Raw genomic sequence first — 23,712 nt, forward strand, 5'->3', positions numbered from 1 at the left:
ACTGTCTCTTCATGTCCCAACCATTTATTTAAAGACAGTTTTTCTTACTTGGTAAAAGGGCATTTGAAGGCATAGCAGTAGCCTAACATTTTCAGTTCCAGTCCTATACTGTGTCAATTTAATTTCATCACTTGTCTCAAAGTCTTTTCATTCTTCTTGTTTAGGAACCTACAGACATATGGCAGTAGTCATCTAGAGGCAGAAAGAAGTGACATGTGGCATGAGCTTAGAGCAAGATAAGAAAAATTAACAAGCAAAAGGTAAGGTTTTTAGCTAGAGGTAACAGAGTTAAATATAGCAGTAAAGCGTCCCAAAAAAAATAACAGCACTTTCTGTACGGGCGCACACACTAGAAATACCTGATTTTCAGGTGGCAGACTTTGGTCGAGTCCAGGCGAGGAGTAGTATTTCTCCTCAGTTGGAATGCCAGCGCTTTCTGTAGCTTCACAGTCGAGTTCACAAAAGGCAACTAATCACTAGGAGCACGCTCCAACAAGGAATCAAAAGCAGCTCCTATTCACTTGCAAGGTCAATACTTAGTCGATAGCAAAAAGCATTTTCTGTGGGAATTTGTAGGTATTTATTTCCCTAGTTGCTCCTGCACTGGTATAGCAAGAGCCAGTGACCCCACGCAACAGATGGGAGATGAGACGCCAGCTGGGAGACCTGCTCTTGCAGTTTACAGGCCAGCCTTATGTTAGTGAACAGCAAAATGCAAAATGATGAAATTAAAGGAAAGGAGATTTAGTCTATATAGATATGAAGGTATTTGCCTCCTTTCTTTAACCTAAAATGTTCCAAAATGAGAGTAAGGACCACCCCACCAGCAAGGGTATATGAAAGTTCATGTACCCATACCTGTTGGATGTACTTTCAGGTGCAAATCAAATGCAGAGTAATACAGATGCTGTTTTAAGTAAGAGATGGGTCTTGCTATTTAACCCCTCTACAGCACCTGCATCATGTCCTCACCTGTTTGGAAGTTACCAGATAACTGGTCCTCCCATCCAGACCCCTGTGAAGTCTGAGCTGCAGCTGAGAGAGGCGCTGGAATATCAACAACACACCCAGCCCACTAGCTGTAAAACGCTGGATATTCTATTTTAACCCAGTACTGATGCTTCTTCACTGAAATTTTCCTTTATTATTCACAGAAAACACTGACAAATCTGTCATCTTTTAGTAAGCTTTAGTTTTAAACCTTTAAGGAACAAAACTGAAAATTAATTGTGTTAACGTATAAGTACAGTAAAAGTAGCGGCTGATAAAAATCCCTGTAAAAATGAAATACAGCTTATTCTTCTTGCAACTTTACATGCAGCTTGCATCTCTTCCTAAAGCTTCAGAAAAGGCCAGGAGACAGATTATTTATCAGAAAACCATCAAGCTAGAATTTCAAGTCAGGCTAAAAAGATCCCAGCTGAGCTGCTTGCTTATAAATAAAAGAACTATGAAGTGTGGTATGGAGCTTGATTTCCTTAGCTTTGAACCCCAAAGCTGAATGGTCAAACCCAGAAAACTCTATCTACAGTTTAATTCATCTTTATTTTTAAAGTTCTGTTGCAGCATCAATCACCTTTGGATTCGCTATCAGGCCTTCCTTGTGCATCAGACTATGAAACACACACAGGGCCCTGCTGAAGCTGTCGGCTTATTACGGAGAGTGAATTCAAAGCTACAGCACTACTGAGACACCCACAAAATGATACTTTTTGCATAGGCTTCTCTAGAGGAGGCCGACAACCAAGAGTTCGGCGTCAACCATGCACACCAGGTGCCATGGCAATGAAGTGGTTAAATAAAAGTACTGGAAATTTAACAGGATTCATGTTACATACATGAGATTCCTTAAAGTTCAGCGGTGGTCTGCTTTCAGACAGAGCTTAAGGCAGCAATGCTTTTGACTGCAGTGACAGAAGAGTTATGGATCCATAATGCCTCACCTTGCAACCAGATCTACTGTGCATAACACAGCTTTAGTGAAGTCCATATCATGAAATACATCAAATATACTGGCTGAGCTTACCAGTTAAAATTGACTTTTTCATTTTATTAAGCAGTAAGTCAGGGTACAGTAGGAAGATGTAAAAAAATCTTATGCATCACTGGGATGGCTACTATCCAAATCTTTCCAGCTTTCCTAAGAGCTGTGAGTATTTGATATAATGTATGAAATGGCTTGAAGATCTGAAAATCTAAGCCAAATTCTTAATCTGTCACAAGTCTGTTGCATTATGCCACCTTATATTAGCTAAGGATTTAGCATGTCCTCCCTTAAAATGTTAAGCTTGCATTTGGTGATTTGGATCATCAACACAAACTGGTACCCATTCCCTATGGCTGCAAGGGGCTGGTTGGATGGAGTTATGTTCACAAGGAAGTTCTCTCACCATTGCTAAAGGGAAGGAGTGATTTAATTTTCACAGCTCTCTAGTCAGGAATCATTTTCTTCCCCCCTCACTACAATGTCTTTGCATTTCTTAAAACTCTTTTGGGAAGAAAAGAGAAAGAAAGTGAAAGCAGCAAGATGTATTAAGACGTATAAATATATAAACAAAAAATCTCTCTTTTCCAACTATTATTAAATTAAATTAAACTAGCTCCCGTAATCAGACCCACCTCTTATCAGAGAAAGTAGAAGTAAAGAAATGGCTGTGAGATAAGAATTGGCCTCAAGAAAAACATCATCATTATTCCCTTTCCACTCCAAAACCTTAAACATATTCAGTCTTACTTGATTTCATCAAGATACTGCCAAGGCAAGTGAAAAGATTCCAAAAATAGCATCAGCACCAAGACTACTTGCACTGCAACATATTCCCGGACACTTTCTTCTGATCTATCCCTTCTGACATGACATCCAGAACATCACCAAAGCTTAGTATCAGACTGTGGCATTCAGCATCTGACGTTGCAGCAATTACCGAGTTACTGTGATTGAACGTCTCTCCCTGAGTAATCCCCACAGACTGGTACTCCGCATCAGAATTTGACTTTTGAAGAGAACACTGATCTTCTACACTCTGACACAGGACGTGTTTTCACATCCTGCACACTCAGCATAACTCAAAGCAGCCCTGATATGAATTTCAACCAGCAGATTAAAGTTCTGGTGTTCTGCAACCTCTACTTACCTTCGAAACAGCTACTTCGGTTTTCTATCCAGACAAAAATCACCCTCAACACATCCCATTGCTTTCTCCCCTTTTCTTGGCTCTAGTACAGTATCTTCAAAACTTGACACCAAATCTGCTCGTTGTTTTAACCACTCATCACATTATGTGTAAGGAATACAGCCTATAAACTATATCTTGCACTTCTTCACTCTCCTTCTGCCTTTCAGAGGCTTTTATGATTCCTGCTGACACTGCCTACCTGGGAAACCTCAGCTCTGGGGAAGGATTTTGTTTTGGTTTCTCTAAGGAAAAGAATACACAAGGGAAAAAAACCAACTCCATCAAATCAATTGCCTCACTCATTAGTCAGGCAAACATTTTGGGGTGTTTTCTGTGCAAGAGCTCTACTTCTGTTCCTACCAGATTAAGAACCAAAACTTCCACTACAGCATGTGTCAGTCTCAGCGGGTGCAGAGGTAACATGACCACACACACACCGATAAGAGTTGTTCCAAATTTGTTTTGGATTTCCAATACAAGACAGACATTCATTCCTTCTTTACTACATTTTTGCCATTCCCTTGGCATTCAACTGGGAAAAGCTAAATTGAAGCACATAGTGCAAAGTGGACACGTGATATGAAGTGCAATATATCCTCAGGTAGGCATCAAATCCAAATTCTGCCTTGGGATGCAAGCATAAAGCTTCTGCAAGTATTTAAGAGAGACAGAACTTGGTCAAGATTTAATCAGGATCACAAAGCAGAAGTGTAATGCTCAAGTTGTCTGAATTGCCAGAACCAGAAGCTGGAATGATGCCTGTGCCTTTTGAAATCCAGCACTTCACAGGATCCAATGCATGGCTCCAGGCAACCTCCTTTCCCTGCTCTTACAGGCACCTGAAGACCAGGCTATTAGTCCTTCACTACTTTCTATTCCAAAGTTTTATCCTGTTTCAAGATCGGCTTTCATTCCTTGCTGTCTGACAACACATTTAGCTTTTTAAAAGTCTTAAGTCTACTAATTATTTATATTCCAAAAAGTAACATTTTTGATGCATATGCTGTTCTTGACCAAAGTATTTTTTACCCCTTTTTCAACCCACGTGGCCTGTGGAACCACTTTTGTTTTACTAAAATGTCCAAAGAAGGGACACTTTCACCAGCATTGAAATACACAGCATCTTTCCTGTCTTACATAAAAATTAAGCCCAACCTGCCATCTGTTCAATCTGTCACAACTAACACTTCCTGCAAAAGAGAGCTAGTTTGATCATCACCCATCTAGACTTTGATAGAGTGATCATAGGAGCCCGTCTAAAGGATAGTAACAAATTTTAGTGTCTCTTCTGTTAGCAACCATAAGGTATTTTAAACTTATGATGAGATCCAGAATTATGCAAAACATCCCCTATTATTCATAATAATAATAAATAAATAAAACCTTTTATTATTACTTATGTTGTAAAGAAAGCGAGGAGTACACTATGGAGACAGAAGGGAGTAGTATTTGCAAAAGAAAACAGTAAAACATATTTTACCACTGAGAGCAAAGCCAAGGCTGAGTGGTTCTGAAAGAGCTCGTGCCTTGAGGACCCTGAACGATAAGGCAGAACACCTATAGGAAATGTGGAAAGCCTATAGCAGGGGGAACAGCAAACAGATCTCAGATTTGACCAGGTTTGTTCTGTTATGTTCAGACAGTACCAGTACAGCCAAGTTAGGATCATTTCTGAGAGGCAGTAAAGAGCCCACAGAGGTCTGGCTGCTGAGGAAAACAAATAAAACTATTTTGAACCTAAGATACATTTCTCTAATATAAAAAGATTTTTCCATAACAGAAGTTTGATGACTTCATATTCCATAAGTGAATAATTTGAAATCATTGGTTTATGACTACGCTGAGCATAAAGCTTAGACCTTGAAAACAAAACCCATGTCTACTGCAACATCAACATTCATTCACTTTTTACAATTTTTCCAAGGGTGAAGACTGAGATGCCAACAGCCCTTTAAGGAAACTGTCTCTTTCTATCTACAGTTGTTCATCAGACAGTCAAGTCAGATGTAAGTATGAAAGTCCAAACACTGATCATTCTGATAAATCCAAGGTGACTGTGTTGGGTTTTGTGTGGCAAGGTTTTGGTAGCAGGAGGGGCTACAGGGGTGGCTTCTGTGGGAAGTTGCTAGAAGCTTCCCCTGTGCCTGATAGAGCCAATGCCAGCCGGCTCCAAGATGAATCCGTCCCTGGCCAAGGCCAAGCCAATCAGCGCCTCTGTGATAACATATTTAAGAAGGAAAACAAAAGAGTTAAAAAAACTTTTGCAACCGGAGAGAGGAGTGAGAAGATGTAAGAAACTCTGCAGACACCAAGGTCAGTGCAGATGGAGGGGGAGGAGGCGCTCCAGACACCAGAGCAGAGATCCCCCTGCAGCCCGTGGTGAAGGCCATGGTGAAGCAGGCTGTCCCCCTGCAGCCCATGGAGGAAGGATGAGGGGGTGTAGAGATTCCACCTGCAGCCCGTGGAGGACCCCACGCTGGAGCAGGTGGAGGCACCTGAAGGAGGCTGTGGCCCGTGGGAAGCCCACGCTGGAGCAAGTCCGGGCCAGACCGGTAGACCCGTGAAGAGGGGAGCCCACACCAGGGCAGGTTTGCTGGCAGGACTTGTGACCCTGTGGGAGAGACCCCACGCTGGAGCAGTCTGCTCCTGAAGGTCTGCACCCTGTGGGAGAGACTACGCTGGAGCGGTTCGTGAAGGACTGTAGCCCGTGGGAGAGACTCCATGTTGGAGCAGGGGAACGATGAGAGGAGTCCTCCCCCTGAGGACAAAGAAGCAGCAGAGACAATGTGTGCTGAACTGACCGCAACCCCCATTCCCTGCCCCCTTGTGCCGCTGAGGGGGGAAGGTTGAAGCCGGGAGTGAAGTTGAGCCCGAGAAGATGGGAGGGGTGGGGGGAGGTGTTTTAAGACTTGATTGTATTTTCTCATTGCTCTACCCTGTTTTGCCTAGTAATAAATTAGATGAATCTCCTCTCTACATTCAGTCTGTTTTGCTCGTGACGGTAATTAGTGAGTGGTCTCTCCCTGTCCTTATCTCGACCCAAGCCTTTTGTTAGACTTCTCCTCTCCCATCCCGCTGGGGGAGGGGTGAGTGAGCGGCCGTGTGGCACCCAGCTACCGGCTGGGCCTAAACCACGACAGTGACAGATAACAAAACAGGGAGATGTAGAAAGAATAACCGTGATTCATTTTTACCGAACAGAATATTCCCTGGTTTGTTGCACTGCAGGGCTTGGTATCTGTAATGTATAGCAATCAGTTGTGAGCAGCTCAGAGGGCACCGCAGTTGTTTTCACATAATCAGAGTACGGGGGATTGCAGAGTCACCTGGTAGTTATTTACCAGCCATGAAAGGCAGAAATCTGGCTTCTATATTTTAAAATTCTTTAGCACTGAATTTTCTGAAGATGTGTAGGGAAACATAAGGAAAACAGCATTTCCAAGAGAGAAAACAGGTCAGAGAAGGGAGGTTTTCCCCAGAACAGGAACGATCTCTTCTTGACAAAGTCCTGGACCATTTCCATCCTCAGCGGGCATTTTTACTTATAATGAAATCTATTTTATCTTCCAAACATCTAACACTGAAGAGTGGCAGGGACATGGGGCAAAGAGACAATATAAGACAAAAGATGGTTGTGATAAAGAGAATAAATAGGTGTTGTGATGAGAGAAGAGAAAGCGAATCTGCTTCAGGACTCGAAGCAGATGGGCATACAGGGCTGCGTTTGCTCAGAAGCACATCGGAGCATCATACAGCAGCTTCTGAACAAGAAGTGACTGATAATACATTGCACCCCTGATGTTTGCAGAGAGTCTTGGAAAAACTTTAAAGCTCTTGGTCTTTGGGACTTCAAATAACAAGTATAAAGCATCTCAGCTTAATATTTCAACCTTTATCCTCACAGCATTTGAGACTGACTCAAAAGATAATGGTTTTTCCATCCCTGTCTAACATACCTGTGTTCCTTCCAAAGGTTAAAAATCCAGGTAATGACCCAGACTGACCCTGCTCAGCTTACAGATGCTGAGAAGAGCCTTGCTTGCAGAAGCACAGCTTCTTTTCTTTTAAATAAATAAAGAATTAAATAAAACACTGAAGCTTTGCTTTTGTTATCTAAGACACTGCTGAGCTCTTCTGCCACTCCGGAACTGCACAAGAGCCGTGCATAAAGGAAGATTATGAAACAGCCTCTGAACAAAGCAAAGTCATTGGCTCACCTGATCTTTGTAGGGCAAGGAGCAAAACCACTAAGCACCTGCAAAATTTCACCTAAGTCCACCATTTAGGTGTTACTGAGACTGTCAGAGCGTATATCCCACGTTGCCTAACTCCACGGATTTATGAAGTGTGGTCAACACCGATGCTTCCACCAGTAGACATGTACAACCCTGAAGCCAGATGCTGCTGAGCTGTTCAGCAGCTGAGATGCTCTTTGCTCCAACAAGACCCTCAAATACACACTGCTCATCTACAGGAGCCAACACACATCATCAGCTCATTTTATATAGTCAAGATTATCAAAATGAGACTTCTAGTACAGGCTAGCTGTATACATTTATGTAGCTCTGAGTTTAAGGAATCCACTCAGGAAGCAGCGCGAGTATCTTCAAACCCTCACAGTGCCTCTCCCCTCTGTATCCTCTGCTGGATGGATTCTCCTCTCAGTTTTCTAGTTTTTGCTAATCCCATGCCTAAACAGGTTATTCTCCCCAGAAGTTAAAGGGTCAATCCAGGTACCTAACTTAGAGCTGAAAATTCCCCTATGTGAGCAAGCCCTGATGTGGGCATTTCACGATGGCCAGTCTCCTACTGCCTAGGGTTTCAAACTGAGGGCTGTCAGCTGAAATCAGCCCAGAAACCACCGTGGGTAACAAAGGACCACACAGAGAGGGATGATCTATTCACTTAAGCTTAAGTCCATTCCCTGAGAGCTTTAAAGAATAAGACCAGTCATTTGATAAGGAACCAGAAAAAAACGAGCTATAAACATCTTTTGCAGCATTAACTGCTGCTAAATTAGGTTTGTACAACATCTCATGGGGAAAAGGGGGGTATTGTTGTGAAAAGCACAATTTTAAAATCTCTCATATTTTTCAGGTTTTTTTTGGTTTGGGGTTTTTTTTAAATGATGTTTATCAACCATATAAGATTCCAGGGGGTACAAGCAAGTGATAACAGGAATGATCCACTGAAAATTAATTCTGCATCTTGGTTCTACTGTTTTAAAAGTAATAAATCATCAATCACCAGCACAGGACCGCAGCACTTTTATCATGGCAAATTTAGCTGTGTCTTATTAAACGGACTGCAGTCTCTGGCCAGCTAGTAGAACTTGAATAGGTTTTCACATTATATTCCTCAGAGCTCAAAATAAATCAAAAAGTCTCAGCATCATGTATCTACGTGATTTTTAGAAAATGACTTAACCATTTCAACTACTGACCTACTCGGCAAGCGTGCAGTTAGTCTGAGGACCAAAAGGTCAAGGAAAATCACTCTTTGGCCCCCATGGCTCTGGCGTAACAATCATATTAAAGATTAAAAAGTTAATTTAGTCTCCATGCAGTCAAGTAGATTTTGTTTATTCATTTTTCATTTTGGGTTGGGGTATTTTTTGAGCATCAGTGAAATAGTCTACACCAACAGAAAAGCACAGAATCACAGGCAAACAATGTGTCTATACCCTGTTCCTCTAGAAATCAATGGCAATATTTCTACAAGAGGATCAAATCTTGTATGATCAATTTCTCATTCAAATTATTTCTTCTTCCCACCAAAAATGAAATCAAAGCAATTTAAGCATTTTCCAAACCCCTCTGTCCCTTCTCCCCATGGTTTACTAGCCATTCTTCTCTGGATATACTATGCGTGGCAACTGTGCCAAGGTTTTATCCCAACCCCACCTGTTTCCTTCATAATATACATACTGATTTTTCATACTTTAACTACTGTGGGAAGTAAAGATTTAGGCAAAGAGTTGACTATCAAGTAGGAAACATATGTTCCTGTGAAAATAAAATCAAAAGAGAATTCTTGTATGACCAGTTCTTTGCAGCAAGATAAATTTCCTCTCTCCTCCTGACATTCCATTTTTCTTAAAAATCAAAATAGGGTTGAACAGGCTGGAAACGGTACTTTGGAACTACCCATGTCATCTGCTAACCTACAGCACCCCAAGTGTTGCGAGGTCAATTGTTGCTCTTGGCAATCTTAATTCTTATTCCTGCTTCAAGGATTCTGCTGTTTGGCAAGAAAACAGGCCCAACAATCCTAGTCCAGTGTTTTCTTCATTCTACTTTGAATCTCTCTCCTGCATGCCTATAAATATAGGATATACATGTATATAGATTTCTCTTTTTTTTAAATCTTTAGTGAAGGGGTGACTGAAAAAGCATATTGTGCTCTTTTCATTCAAGATACTTAAGGACTACAACATGTAATGTTAGCATACATTCAACGAATTCACGGAGTTCTGCCAATTTACCCTCGAGATTCTGGGCTTATCGTTTCAACATGCCTGTTACTGTGACAAACACAGGGTCACAGCGCTGGGACATGAAATACTCATCACACTGACAGTCAGAAGCTACCAAAGCATATCCAAGGCAACTCTCTTGGCTTTTTTTAATCCGAGATATTAAAACGCCAAAGTTTTCAAAAGAAAAATCTGTGATAAATTTAGAAACACTTTTTTCATCTATATGGAGTTATAAAGCTTTGCACCTACCACAAATTTCTGTTTGCCTGACCTTTTACTCTGCGCTGCTAGGTAAATCCCACTCGTGGCTTTCTCCATATGCCTATTCACAAGCCAACTGTTCAGAAAGAGGAGTCAACGTGAGTATTTCCACTGACTTTAACCTCACCTAAAGTGATGACAGGAATAACTGCAGCACAGCAGAACCTCATCTAAAGGCTGCGCAATCCTGTACTTCTTGCCACAGCTTCCACAGCAACCATCACATTTCCCCACCCAGTTCTAGTTTCCTAAAAAGCAGTTAAATACTTCGTGCAATTCCTAGACTTAAGACGAAAAAGCTCTAAATCACACAGCCAAAATCACATTCACAGTAATTGTGACTTTTAAGGTATCAGTAACTAAAATTTGCATTTCCTCAAGGAGAACAGCCAGTCTACCATTATCTACTTAGGAAGCAAACACTGCTGGCCCTTAGCTGTCACCAGAGCAATGTGAAAAGGAAACAGGCAAAACACTATTCCGATCTCCAGAAATATAATCACAATTCATGACACAGCAGCTTGAGTGCTACTCACATATAGTTCTTCCTTTGAAGCATTAGATATAGCCTGACATACAGCAAGGATGTCTCAGACTTTCATAATATTAATTTATTGCAGAGAGCAAGTCTAATTTCCTGCCCTCAGTACGCTAACAGATTGGCAACACTCTTGTATTAATTCTCCTTTCTCTCTTATTGTTGAATGTCAGACAGCCTATATATTTGAATATTGAGCTTATTTGTATAGCTACTGTATAACCTATAGGTTACCGCACTGTGTACCTTCTTGCACTTGACCTATCCTTTTGAAACAGATTTAGAAGTTCCCACAAATACATTCGCGTCCTACCTGGAGTTTTGTACAAAAGCATATATACTGCATGGAAAGAGGGGAGTGGGAGTGTGTGAACGTAGCCCACATCTACGTATTTTCTTGAGAAGCACATATTACCTTGCAAAGAAATTGGAAATATAAAAATCCTCTCTGATAAACATTTAACTTTTCACCAAATACCCTGGCAGTGGGATGGCAGTGCCCAGGCACCTGCATTAGATTACTCTCCACTCTCTCTGCCTCACAGAGAGGTTAAACTTTTTTGAAACAGAAAGGCAATTTCATGTTAGCTCTGTGCAATTAAAAAAATTAAAAACTATTTCTCTTCTCAGTGACCTTCCAGGAAAGTTTTCAATCCCACAGTACCTTTGGTTCATGTTAAATTTTATCAGAATTACCATTTAGACAAACTGAGAGATTAAAGGTGCTTAAGGCTATAGTTAGAAATAGTCGTAAGGCTAAAACTAAGCATCACAAATTATTCAAGAAAGCTTTCAAACCTACTACCTTTGTAACACTATTTAGCCAGGTTTCTTGATAATCTTGAAAACAAAACAAAAAACCTCTCATAATGATTGACCAAAAATTTGTAGTTAACATGTTAGTTATATGGTGCCTTATAACTATATAACATAAAATTAAATTATTATCAAGCAATGCTTGGCAGCCTTTGTAACTGAAGTTAATTCACTGCTTTTACTTTAATGTGTTATGATAATGGATATACAGATGGATAGTCCTATTTGTGCAGTTGAGTGAACATTTTCTATTTGATTTAAATGAGACAAGTGGCCCCTAAATTAATAAATGCTACCATGTATGGACACACAGAAAATGAACCATCAGATTCTTCCCCCACGCAGTTTATCTGAGATTTTTTTTCCTAAGTGCAAAAGCACAGGCACCTATAGGAATTTCATACTGCCATAAACTTCATGCTGCCATATTAATCAGACAGCACTCTGTCATTTAAACAGCTGCTAGACAAGGACTAACAAGAGGAATTCCTACATCCCTGTCTCACTCTGAATAATACATCACTCACTATCAAAAGTAAATCAAGGAAAACCAAACATTTTAGAGGAGTCTCATCTTTTTATAGTCACTGGCAGATTTGCAGTGATACCTCTCGGTGTCGGTACGGGTGAAAGTCAGCCTTCATGGGAACAGGCACAGGGCTGTTGAAACTACAAAAGTCACGTCAGGTCTGGATATGATCCCAAGTTTATCTGACAAACTGGATTATACAGAGGTAGAACACACACACATTAATCTTATACCAATAAGCAAAAGAAATTAACCCTATTTCTTACTACACTGCACCCAATGTACAAAAGGCAACAAAATATAACCCAAGCAGAAAACTTTAATTAAGTGCTGCATTAAACACACTGTGTTTTACAAGAACAGATAGCACTCTCACACCCAAGTCTCAGCTGAGTTTGTGTTGTGTAAGAAAACAAGGGCAGACCATGCTTCTTTTCAAGGATTCTGGTCAACAGTATCTATGAATTTGACCTACATAACGTTTCTTTTGCAATGCCCAAAGCATAGTTTCCAAACCCGGATTTAATTAAAGTTTACTTACCAACATGGTCTGAACTTTAAATGTGCATCAGACTCCCTGAACCACATGATTTCTTGTACTGCCAAGTTTAATGAAGAATACTTTGCCCTTTAAAAGACCAATTCTTCAAATCAGCAAACGCTTTTGTACTTAAAATGAGGATCACACAGAAAAGCTTACAGAAGACAATAGCATCACTTTAGCACATTAGGTTAGAGCTGTTTGTAAATGACCACAGTTCAGGGCCAAAGATACAGGGCTATACACAGAGAAACTGCAACTCCAATGTATTAAGAAAACTGCAACCAAATCCATGTACTAAGCTTTTTTTTTTTATTTCAGAGTAACGTGCGTTGTCCCTGGCCTGATGGATCATTCTGATTATGCTTACATGCACACCACTAAGCTTTTAAGCAGCTCTACAATGATGAAAGAGCAATGTAGTGAAAGCCATCTGGATCTTCCACTGAAAATCCTTATAAGATCCTTCCGTATGGCTTGACTCAACCTCTTTTGCCACTTTGGCCACATTGCTGAATCTGTCCAATTTCAGCACTGAATCTTCAGTTAAATCCCACCAGATTAAAGCAGGTGCAAAGGATTTTGCACTTTGAAGAGAGATGGTTGACTAATTTTTAAGAGTATATATTGTTGCAGCAACAAATTATAAAAAGAGAAGAACTTTACTATTTAAAAGCAAAACTGAGAATCCAAATAACTGGATTACTTCCCTTCTTGTCTGCAAGTAGTCTAAACTGTGTTTATAAAAAGTAGCAAGAGACTGTCTCTGCCCCATATAACTGATATAGCACTCTTACAGATAGCACTGTAATTTTTTTAATCTCACATTAGACTTTTAGTTGGTCTTCCAGTGTAATTGCTTTTTCAACAGCAATAATCATCAAACGACTCATAGTAATGACTTTCACAAATCATTAAGATTAATTTAGTAAAAAGTGGATAGAAAACATATTTTGCTTTCTCCCTTTTAAATAGGAAAGCTCAGATTTAGTAGCAGAGTTCATCAACTAACACAGACTTTTCACCAATGCCATGGCAGCAATTGTTTGAAAAATTAAATATTTAATAATGAAAGACTTCTGCCTTCCAACACTCAGGGGAAGAGTCCTGCTTTACAGAAAGCTCTGGTACAGGAGGGTATATAAAAAGAAATATACATTTCTGCACTATTAACTGCTAGGATTGCTAAAGTAGCTGCAGTCATACTTCGCTACACTCAATCCCAAAAGAAGACTTGCAGTAGGCACCTTCAAGTGCTCAAGATGCCAAAAAAAAAAAAAAAAAAAGCCACGGGGAGGCTCAGAGATGCTACGGAAGTAAAAATCCTGAGCACTCACCATGAGTTGGTCAGGATCAGCACTACCATGATGGCAGCAACACTGTGGCTGGCAGATACTGCAACGAATGCCCTATTTTTCATCTGATAGCAGAATGAGGGGGAAAGGATACCAAATCGATATCTGCAACTGACTAAAAACTGCATAGTCATTAACAAAACCCTTCAATTACTGTATTTATCACCCACAAAAAAGTGATACATAAGTGGTCACTACCTACATCATTTCCTATCATTTCAAATTTGGAAATGCTGGGGATCTGGTTTCCCCTATAATCTTATTCTGTTCTCCTGCACCTCTGTTTCCTGAAAGCAGGGATACCATTAAAAATTGGTGCAAATTCACCATAATCCAACTTTGGGTAACTGGATTATGACATTTTCCCTTCTTCAGAGTCCTTCACTTTACAACCTATGCACTCCTTAATATAACTCTGAATCTGTCTAACCTCATCTAGTTTCCTTCTCTCAGAAAAACCTCAGAAACTACAAATTCTCTTCTGAGCAACTTTATCATCTGTGCTCACTAGGGTGCAACTCAAACCTTCAGCATCAAATACAGCCCATTCCCATTACAGCTACAACACTAGCTTCACATCCGAGTGACATTTCCCTAGAGATGGCAATCAGCTTCTGAACCCACTTTCAGGAGTGAGGAGAAAGGAGATCCTGTTCGGTTCGTCCTTCTCTTTCCTTTCCGCTTCCAGCAATTGTGCACTTGCTACTCCATCTGTAACCCCTCGGGGGGAAGAGAGCTCTCTGCTTCCGTGCTCCAGCTCCCTGAGCACGACTAGTGGAGCTGCTCGCTCGCTCTCTCCTCTCCTGGAGACGGAATATGCTTCATCCCTTGCAGTGTTGTACAAGGGGTACGGGTTGTCAGAGCTCTGTGCTTGGTGCAGCATTTCCAATGCAGCAGAGAGGGAGCCCGACATGCTTCCCCTGCTACTAAAAGCTGCAGGGGCAGCTCCTACTGCATCTTCAGTGAGGGCAGGAGCCCAGCCCTGGGGTGATCAATGAAGGCAGTGCCCCAGGGAGAGAAAGGCCATAGTGATTTTTTGACTGTCTTCAAACCTGGTCTGAGAGTCTCCATGTCAAAATATCAATCTTATTGAAAGCAGACAGTGGAAGAATGGAACTACTTGAAAGAAAACTTGCAAGATTCCCTTCAGATCAGAACATTATGGGTTTCCCTGGAATAAATTTCTAAGTCCCAGCTCCTATTTCCATGACACCACTTAAAAAAAAAAAAAAAAAAAAAAAAGAACCCTGCTTCTAAAAGCCTGTGCACTCAGTGGGAACGTGCAAGTGTATGAAGTCAGCCACCTGCATAAACAAAAGCAGTATCAAACCCTAAATGATTTCATTAGCTAGATCAGTATCTCCCACATGACAACATGGTGAGTCATTTTGTTTCAGAAGAAGCAAGATTACAGCACACATATCCGCACACACGTGCATTTCTATAGCACAGTACACAAGGAGTCTAAAACAGGCAAGTGGTCATTTATTCCAAGTAGCAAAAAGTGCTTCACGTGTTGGTTTAATACAACCTGCATGTATTCCTAGAAGGCATGCTAGGATATTTTCTGGCAGCTCGTCTTTCAAAGTCTGCCCGATTCCATCTTTATGTGCACTCAAGCTGCTGGCTCCTGGATAACATAGCTGCTGGGAAGCAACAGGGCAGCACAGGACCCCGTCCATCAGTCTGGCTCCAGTCTGACACCTCAGAGCATTGCCTAGAGTGGCAAGTAATATAGGTGCTGCTCATCACATACCCGTACCTTGGCAACTTACTTTACTTCAGGAGGACCGCAATAATCAGAATCCTTGCTTTCCCACTGCTGAGTAAGAAGAATAGTTTTAGATCTGAATCATTGCCTGAGAGAAATATTTTTGCTCATTTCTAAAGAAGTTAGAAACTTCTTTAGAAAATTTAACAGGCCAGTTAGCCTCCTGCTCATCATCTCTCACACTGCATAACAGTCTAGCAATGTAGACAAAAGAATACAAAAGTATTCTAGTTATTCTACTCCTCTAACTTTTTCAGCTATGCCAAACTCTTCAGTCTCAGAAATGTTCTCCATTTCCCTTCATTGTATGTAGATGAATGTGTTGCTATTCTACATTTTTTAATGCATGTTTATCACTCAAGCTTCACATGGCTCACACAGAAGAAACACTATCACTTGGAATGTGTATTCACTAGACTGGACACAAAACGTGAGATGAAACCAGTTACCACGTGAGTAGTCCGGATGCTGTATTAGAGGACTCTGTGTCTACTGTCAGTGACATCCCAAGAGTTCATCTTAAAAATAAATTACTATTTTGATCCTTTCAAAATACATGGGAAGTGTTTTGATAAACTTTTTTTTTATGCAATTATCACAATTATATTTCTTACTAATCTGACTTTCTAACTGCTTACTGTTCATTTTTCTTATTCAGGGTTCCAGTTTAATGTCTTGACCTACATCCAGTAAAAGTTTACAGCACGGGATTATCACGTTTTTGTCGTTGTAGTTATAAAATTGGTTAAATAGATTAGGAATGTTTTTACAGGAGAAAATTATATGGCTCTGCAGAAAATTTTACAAGCAAAGATATTTAGACAAGTGCTACATCAGAAGTAGCACCATATGTTCCCATACTTCAGCATGAAAGACAAAATGCCTGTAAAATGAAAAGCAATGAGGTTTTTCCAAAAGCTACTGCCATGAGAACTTAAAAATATGCACTTATTTCAAGTACCGAATAATCAGACCAATCTAATTAGGAAGGAGATAATTAAAAGACTAACAGGTTGCTAAGTCACACTCAGGACACACAACCTGGTGTTTGCTCTAGTTTATAAGTTAAGATTAAAATAGTAACAGTGCCAAAGTCTCTTTAATCTCTGCACAGGTTTAAAACATTAAATTGCACTCAGACCACATTTCATCATAAGAAGTGCCATTAAAAACTCACTACTTAGCACGGCAGGAAGCTGCTGTAATTGCAGTAACTTTCTACTCATAACAAGAATTGTTACTGTAGTCCTGTCATCACATATCACTGACTGGAAATGTTTAGGCTGTCATTTTTGAATGTCAAAGCCTGATTCCCTGCTGAGTTACATTACTATGGAGCTTTAAAATCTTGGACTGAATTCTGATCGGTGCCCTTCATAAACATTTTTAGAAATGACTCTGCTACAGTTACTTTGTACAGGAAACCTCCATCTTTTGGCAGACAGCAAGAACCCAGTCTTCCCTCAAACACAGCCTCTGCTTCACGTGACTAAGTAAGCATTTCAGACCGCAATATTTCACAGATAGCAGCAGCAACCACCTACCTGCTAGAAATGAGTCTACTGGCATTCAGCCAAAAAAAAAAAACCTCAAAATACACTAGTTCACCAAGTTCCTGTCTTCCACATCTGCCAAGTCACACAGATGTTCAGACTGAGACTTGTCATAGAGATTTACAACTGCCAAGTACCACTTCCCCTGTTCCCTGGCATATTCATAAGATGCCACGCTATTGATAGATACTAAGGGTCAAATGACCATCTTGCCAAATTAGTGTGTTCTCATTTTTTTAGAATATAAGAGCTTCCATTTTCAAATTTTATTCTGATGAAAGATGAATACTTCTTTTGATTGTACCAGTTAGCAATGTGAAATCCCCAGCTGATAGCTGACCATGCCTCCAATTTGTATCAGCATCTTGATTTCCCAAATGAAGACAACTACAGTTACACAACTAGTCTGCAACATTAAAAACAGGCCACAAGAAACATGACAGAAAAATATAGCTTCCTCTAGTAAAGCTATTACAGCACTTCATTGTCACTCAAAGTTTGGATTCATTGTAAATCATTTTATGTGCAAAGACACTTTTAAGCACCCCTATAAATGCAAAAGGTACATTAACAAATTCCAATATGCCTGCTGCATGCACACACACACAAAACAGAATTTAAAATAGCTTTGTTTCCCATTGGCTTGGTTAGCATAATTCAGGAAGTTCAGAAAGGAAGGAAACACTGCCTTAAAAGTTGATTTTGAAAGGAAACACATTGAAGATCTTTGTATCAAGCTAATTGCTCATAAAGGTGTTTTCTAGGCATGTGAGTAACCTCAGCCCCAATTTTTACACCACACTTGAAACAGACTTATCTAAGAAAAAAAGCTGTTACAAAAGTGGTATGATGCAATGGAATAATCAGTAGCTAAGACTCAGGAAACCTGGATTTAAGGTTTAGTTGGTGGCTGATTAATCCTGCCTTGTCATTTGTTTAGCCCATTGTTCTTCATGCACAAGATGACAATCACAATATTTGCTTCTTTGGTAAATTATTTTGAGAACTACTGATAAAATTTCTAAGTAATAACCAGGCACTACTAACAGGTAGTCTTCTCAGGTTAACTGCGCATCCATAGCTCACTATGCACATCAAGGTCTCAACTTCACAAAGCCGTTTTGTCTGACTTTGTGCAATCGATATCTTGGCTGCATTCACACACATAAATCAATGCATGTTCCACACACTGATGCTATCCTGGTCAACGCATGAGAGATCTCCAGGGCTAGAACTGCCATGAGTTAATCCATCTCCAGCTGAAAAGCCAAGGCTCTCTAGTCAGAGCTGCTTTATCTCCTAACAGTCAAGCAAGGCTGGTCCACATGCCTCTGCAGGCTCAAACTCTGCAGTCAGAAGCTGGAATGAGGAGAGAACTTTCTGGTGGCTTTTCACAGCCACCAAGTGAGCAAAGAAAAACAGCAATGTCCTCCCCTCCTCTAGCTCCCCTGGCTGGTACCACAGTCCCCATCTCTGAGATCACAGACTTGCTTTGGACCTTTCAGAAGCTCACAGGACTCACTGAAAGACAGAAGCAAGCTTACACAGCACGAACCAGAGCAGAAGTTTTTGGCCCAACAGATTGGGCCTGAAAAGAATAGACATACTGCAACGGCAATTTCCAGAAGATGCACAAACATTATTAGTCTGATGACCAACATGTTACAGATTTTTCAGTCTTTCCCTCTGCCAGATGTTCATGAATTCAGCAAAATTTAAACATACCACAGACACGCAAAACAGGTATCTCTGAACATTTATTTTAGTGGCTTTCAGATCTGATAAATATTCTGGTTTGGGTTTTTCAGAGTTCAGCTTTGTGTTTTTGAAGGTTAAGTTTTGTGCACAATACACAACTGAAAACATGCTTGCAAAACCAGAGCGAGATAACAGGATACAAGATCTGATGACCCCACTGCAGTGATGCCATACCAGAAGGTAAAGGCAGCCATCTGAGCAGTGAGGGCACACCTTGGATTTGAGGAGGGCAGAGGATGCTCAGATCTCTCTGCAAATACTCCCCACCCTGTCGGAATACGCATTAGCAAACTTGCATGCAATGAAATAGATACCAAGCCTTATCTGACTAGCTATGGCTAAAATCTCACACCTCCACACAGTCAGCCTCTAGCGCAGCTGACTGGTTTGCAGCTCCCAGGTCACATCTTGCATGGCATGGAGGATAAGCACTGACAGAGTTGAAAGCAGACAGGCCCACAGACAGCTTAGTCAGCATCATGCCAAGCTGAGATCTACAATCTCATCCATCCCTGGACCTCCACAGATCTGCAGCTGGCTTGAGCCCTGAATTAGAAATACATTTGGATTGCTAAAGGGATGGTGTTTACATGCAGAAGAGAACTGGGCCTGCAATTCATACGTCAAAGACCTATTTCTGATTTACACCATTAAAAAAGAGGAATCTACATTTGCTGAGATATGTTTCTTTATGTATGCAACAAGTGTCTCTGGATGTGGCTAAAATTGAGAATGTTCTCAGCTCTATACTCTCTAGATTTCTGATCAGACTTCTGGAGCAGCGAAGAAACTATCTCTCAAAGCACCTTTCCCACTGTGTTTCACCAGATATAATGGGACACAAACGTAGTACTTGGTAAGCACCGTATCAACCAGCTGGCTGGTTTATCCATCATCTAGCACGACTATTCACAGTCCTGAGGCACCCGAATACTACACTGATGGGTAAAAACACCGATACAGTGAGGCTCAGTGTTTGGAATTAAGATGCTCCTGGTTCCCTGGGAAACAGCATTTCCTAATAAACAGAATACAAACATTATCTGGATTTTTCTTACTCTGGGCAGTGAAAATCTACTAATCATTTTCATCTTCCATTACAGATCCTTTTGCATAAGTTTCAAGAGCCTCTTGCTTCCTGTGCATCGTGATGTATTTCTCAGCAGAACTGCAAGAACAAATCAATTAAAGTCTAACAAAATTTTGGGGATATTAAAAGCACTTGATTAAAAAATGTTCAATTTAAGAGCAAGTGTCACCTGACTCCATCTTCAGAGTCAACACCCTGTTTCTCCTGTAACAAGGACAATGAATATCCAAAAATCTCACATTAGGTTTAAGTGACATCTAGAATTGATATGTAACATTAGCTGAAAAGTGCATCTGCTAAGTGCACCTCTACCAAACACAAAGCAGACAGAGCCAAGTTTTGCAACATTTGAAGTACGGAACTTTTCATATTGATAAATTCAACAGATATTTTGCTCTCAAAGCAAACACTAGTTATTTCTCATTCAAACATTCTTTGTCAATCCTTCAAATACTCATTTTCCAAAAAAGATATCAGAATCAACTCCGTCAATTTTGTTAAAAAAAAAATAAAAATAAAACAAAACCACCATCAAGCAACAGAGGTGGAATAGAATATGTTGCCCAGGAAACTGAGTCTTAGCTTCAGTGTCTGAAGTACACATTTCCAGGTGGCAGTTGACAACCATTGACTTGTCATTTAAGTACAATACACTTTGTTTAATGTGGGTTGTTGCAGACTTATGAAAGAGGGTCAAGCAATTCCTTTTGCGCTACATCTCTTTTTGGACTTCCCCAAGTATCTTTTCAGTATTCCATCAGTCTACGACTTGGTGTAATTGCAGTAGTGTGATCAATACAAGGAGTCAGCACTATCCAACTCATACTTGACAAAACCAGAATGATGGAATGACTTGAGAGGATAAAACCAAGATCCAAGCTTCCAAGATAGTCTGATCAGTCACTTCCATGCTGTCAGGCAATCCAGCAATTCATTTTTATCAGTACATTCTAAAAGGTTAAGAAATCTTTCCATTTTATTACTTGTATAGAGAAGGTAAAATATCCAAATACCAATGCCTTACTGCTGAAATTAGGATCTCTTAATATGCTCAGGATGCTTTTTGTCCTCCTAGTTCTCCAAAATATTTGCACATGCTATGGTTGCAAGCAGTCAAAATGTAGCATTCAGCATTATTGACTGGAGTGGAGATCAGGTGTCAAGTTCCAACAACAAGGAATAAATCAAAAAGTTCTTAGCACCTGTACCTGGAGGAGACATAGATTCTGGTATCTTCTGCTGTTTAGTTAAGACTGCAGAGCCTTTGGTCTTGGTGGTTGGAGAGCTGGTTAGGAAAAAAAACATTGTTGGAACGCTTTGCTTTCGTGTTTTCTTTATGGACTAAATGATATTGCAAAAACCTAAAATTCAAAATTTAACCTCAGGTTACAAAGAAATCCTAAAATGGACACAAGCAAGATGAATGACAACAACAGACAAGTTACTTCATTCAGAGCACTGCAAGAGCACAGCTATTTCAGCATCTTGCTTGTCCGGGCATCCAATTTCAGCACAAGTCAGGTGCCAACAAGGACTGAAGTGCTCAAATAATTTGAAGGATCTAAGCCAATTTTCAGGTTCTAATTCACAGCATTCATATGCCTGTGCTTGATGTAGTCAGCTGCCTTCAGCGAAATGTTCTTTTTCTCTCTCACAATCAAACAGTATTTTTAGAGACCCATCTTAATGTCATCAGTAATGTTTTCAGACCACAAAAATAAGATGGATTTTTAACATCATTAAAATTCATCCACTGTTAAACAAAAATAGAGTTGGAAACCAAGAGGGGATGTGGGTCACCTGTCAATGCTTTTCTCCAGGCTTATCTAAACTTTGCATAAATGTGAGCTACATAGTGATGAATCAGCCCTGTAACCTTTGTGAAAAGCATATATATTTTTTCTTTGAATCCAAGTTACAACTACATGCTCCCTAAACCTACAGCAAGCGTTGATCAACACAAATTTTCACAATTCACAGGAACTTAAAAAGACACAGTGAAAGAAATCTACTGAGTTTTGAGGTCAAACATTTGAAGGAGGTATCTCACTACTGATCAAATTACAGAAGTTTGATATTACAGGCATAAAAGCTCTGGAATAATTTGGGTAACCTTGAGAAAGTACCAAAATGGAGACCTTTGGAAGACATTCAGTATTGTTGCTTACCACATGGCTCACACTGCCTTTTCACCTTTTACTCTTGACAGTGCTTGAACATTGCTGTGTTTGATTAGTCTAATAACCACTTAAGTTTTTAAACGGACTTTAACAAATCAGTATTAAAAACGTTGTCACCACTTTGCCCTTCTGTAACCCAGCAAAATATTTGTAATAATTCAGTACAAAGTTCACACAAATCATGCAAATGAGAAAGTAAAGGTTTGAAGAAACCTGTACTTGCTGAAGTATACAGGTGCAAAACTGCTGGTTCCGTCCTCTTCCCAGGAATGTACAGGAACAATTCAAATATGCCTTAAGTTTTACAGCAGAACTGACAAGTTGAACTAAGACTATTTGTTATTCACAGCCTTCACATCACTCTTCATCTTTTAAAGACAGCCTAGCTCAAGATACCAGCTTTCCCATTCACAATCAATAAATTTGCAAACATTTTCCTGCTGCGTACCGAATGTTCACGGACAGATCTCAAATCACAATCCTGACTCTTTTTTGTGTATCTTGCAGAATCGAAAGTACTAAAAAAAAAAAATTTACAAAAACACTAAATGCGCACAGACTAGTATCATTGGTGTATTTATTTTTTTAAAGACAACTTTACTAGATATCTTTCGCACACACATTATACTTGTATAATTCATTTCCTCCAAAACAGATTACTGTTATTACTAGTATATCTCACTGTCTTTCAGTCCCACTGTTCATGGCCTCTGCCACGTTAATCCTTCTCTTTTCTCATTTTGTTTGGTATCTTTCTGTTATGATACTGTCTGAAAATCCCATCACAAGTGATCAGATTTCAAAAGAAGAAATAACACAAAGAGGGGAAAGAGAACAGTGGATTTTTCTCCTTGTTTACTTAAATATGCTTTTAGATTTCCTGATTGTGAATGCCCCAAAGATTATAGAAAAAAATTCATGTATATAAAGGAACCAAAGAACATTACTAAACCCCTTCACAGTACAAGTTTGCACTAACAGTGAAGATCGTATTATTAAGTCCTCAAGAAATATTACAAGCCACAGCTGGAGAACGAGCGCGTGGAAAAATTGCATCCACATACAAAGGAACAATGACCCAAAGGACCACCTTATAGAAATTAGAAATTGCCACACTGGATCAGACCAATGCAATTAGTATTTTATCATTCCTGCCCCCAACAGGGACCAGGACCAGATGTTTTAGATAGAGGCACACAAATACTTCTGCCATTAACAGCAATGGAACAACACACCAGAGTGAAATTCACCCTCAGTTTCTATTACCTAGCAGCTGATGCTCACCTTAGACCAAATGAATCAGATCTCTTCTCCCAAACACAAGGATTCCCGTATTATCTTTCATTTTGTATTATCCAAAGGAACGTATGATACTTCTCAGGACTTGAACCATCGTTGGCCTCTGTGACGTTTCATAACAACAGGTCTGGCTAAATCTGCTAGCCTGGCTTAAGAGTTTAGTTACAACTGAGCAGCATATTAAAATACTTCTCCAAATTCCATGGCACAGTGCTCTATCCCTTTTACTAAGGCTTAATGCTGCAGTTATCTTCAGACAGACAAGAACACTGATGGTTACACAGTGGACTCTTCTACAGATTCAAGTATACGGTTGTGGTAAAACTGATCGTACCACAAGCACTGTATAATTTGGTTTTAATCTTTT

The 23,712-nt window shown here is 40.0% G+C and overlaps 1 protein-coding gene across 7 annotated transcripts in view; it reads right to left on the minus strand.

Moving 5' to 3' along the window:
• The window catches only part of CCDC85A (coiled-coil domain containing 85A), an 82,316-nt gene that overhangs the window by 47,281 nt on the left and 11,323 nt on the right, over positions 1 to 23,712 (minus strand). For 2 of the 7 annotated variants that reach the window (XR_008576548.1, XM_054821803.1), the window contains exon 3: positions 21,075 to 21,151. The exons of 4 other annotated variants lie outside the window; for them this stretch is intronic. Coding sequence is in view for 2 of the 3 variants with exons in the window: in XM_054821803.1 (XP_054677778.1) it covers positions 21,114 to 21,151 (38 nt within the window). In the remaining variant the exon portion in view is untranslated. Of the gene's footprint in view, positions 1 to 19,626; positions 19,945 to 21,074; positions 21,152 to 23,712 lie in introns of those variants that run through there. One more of the 7 variants, XM_054821804.1, reaches the window with a different exon arrangement.

The sequence above is a fragment of the Grus americana genome, chromosome 3, assembly GCF_028858705.1.
Source record: "Grus americana isolate bGruAme1 chromosome 3, bGruAme1.mat, whole genome shotgun sequence".
NCBI classification, from domain to species: domain Eukaryota; kingdom Metazoa; phylum Chordata; class Aves; order Gruiformes; family Gruidae; genus Grus; species Grus americana.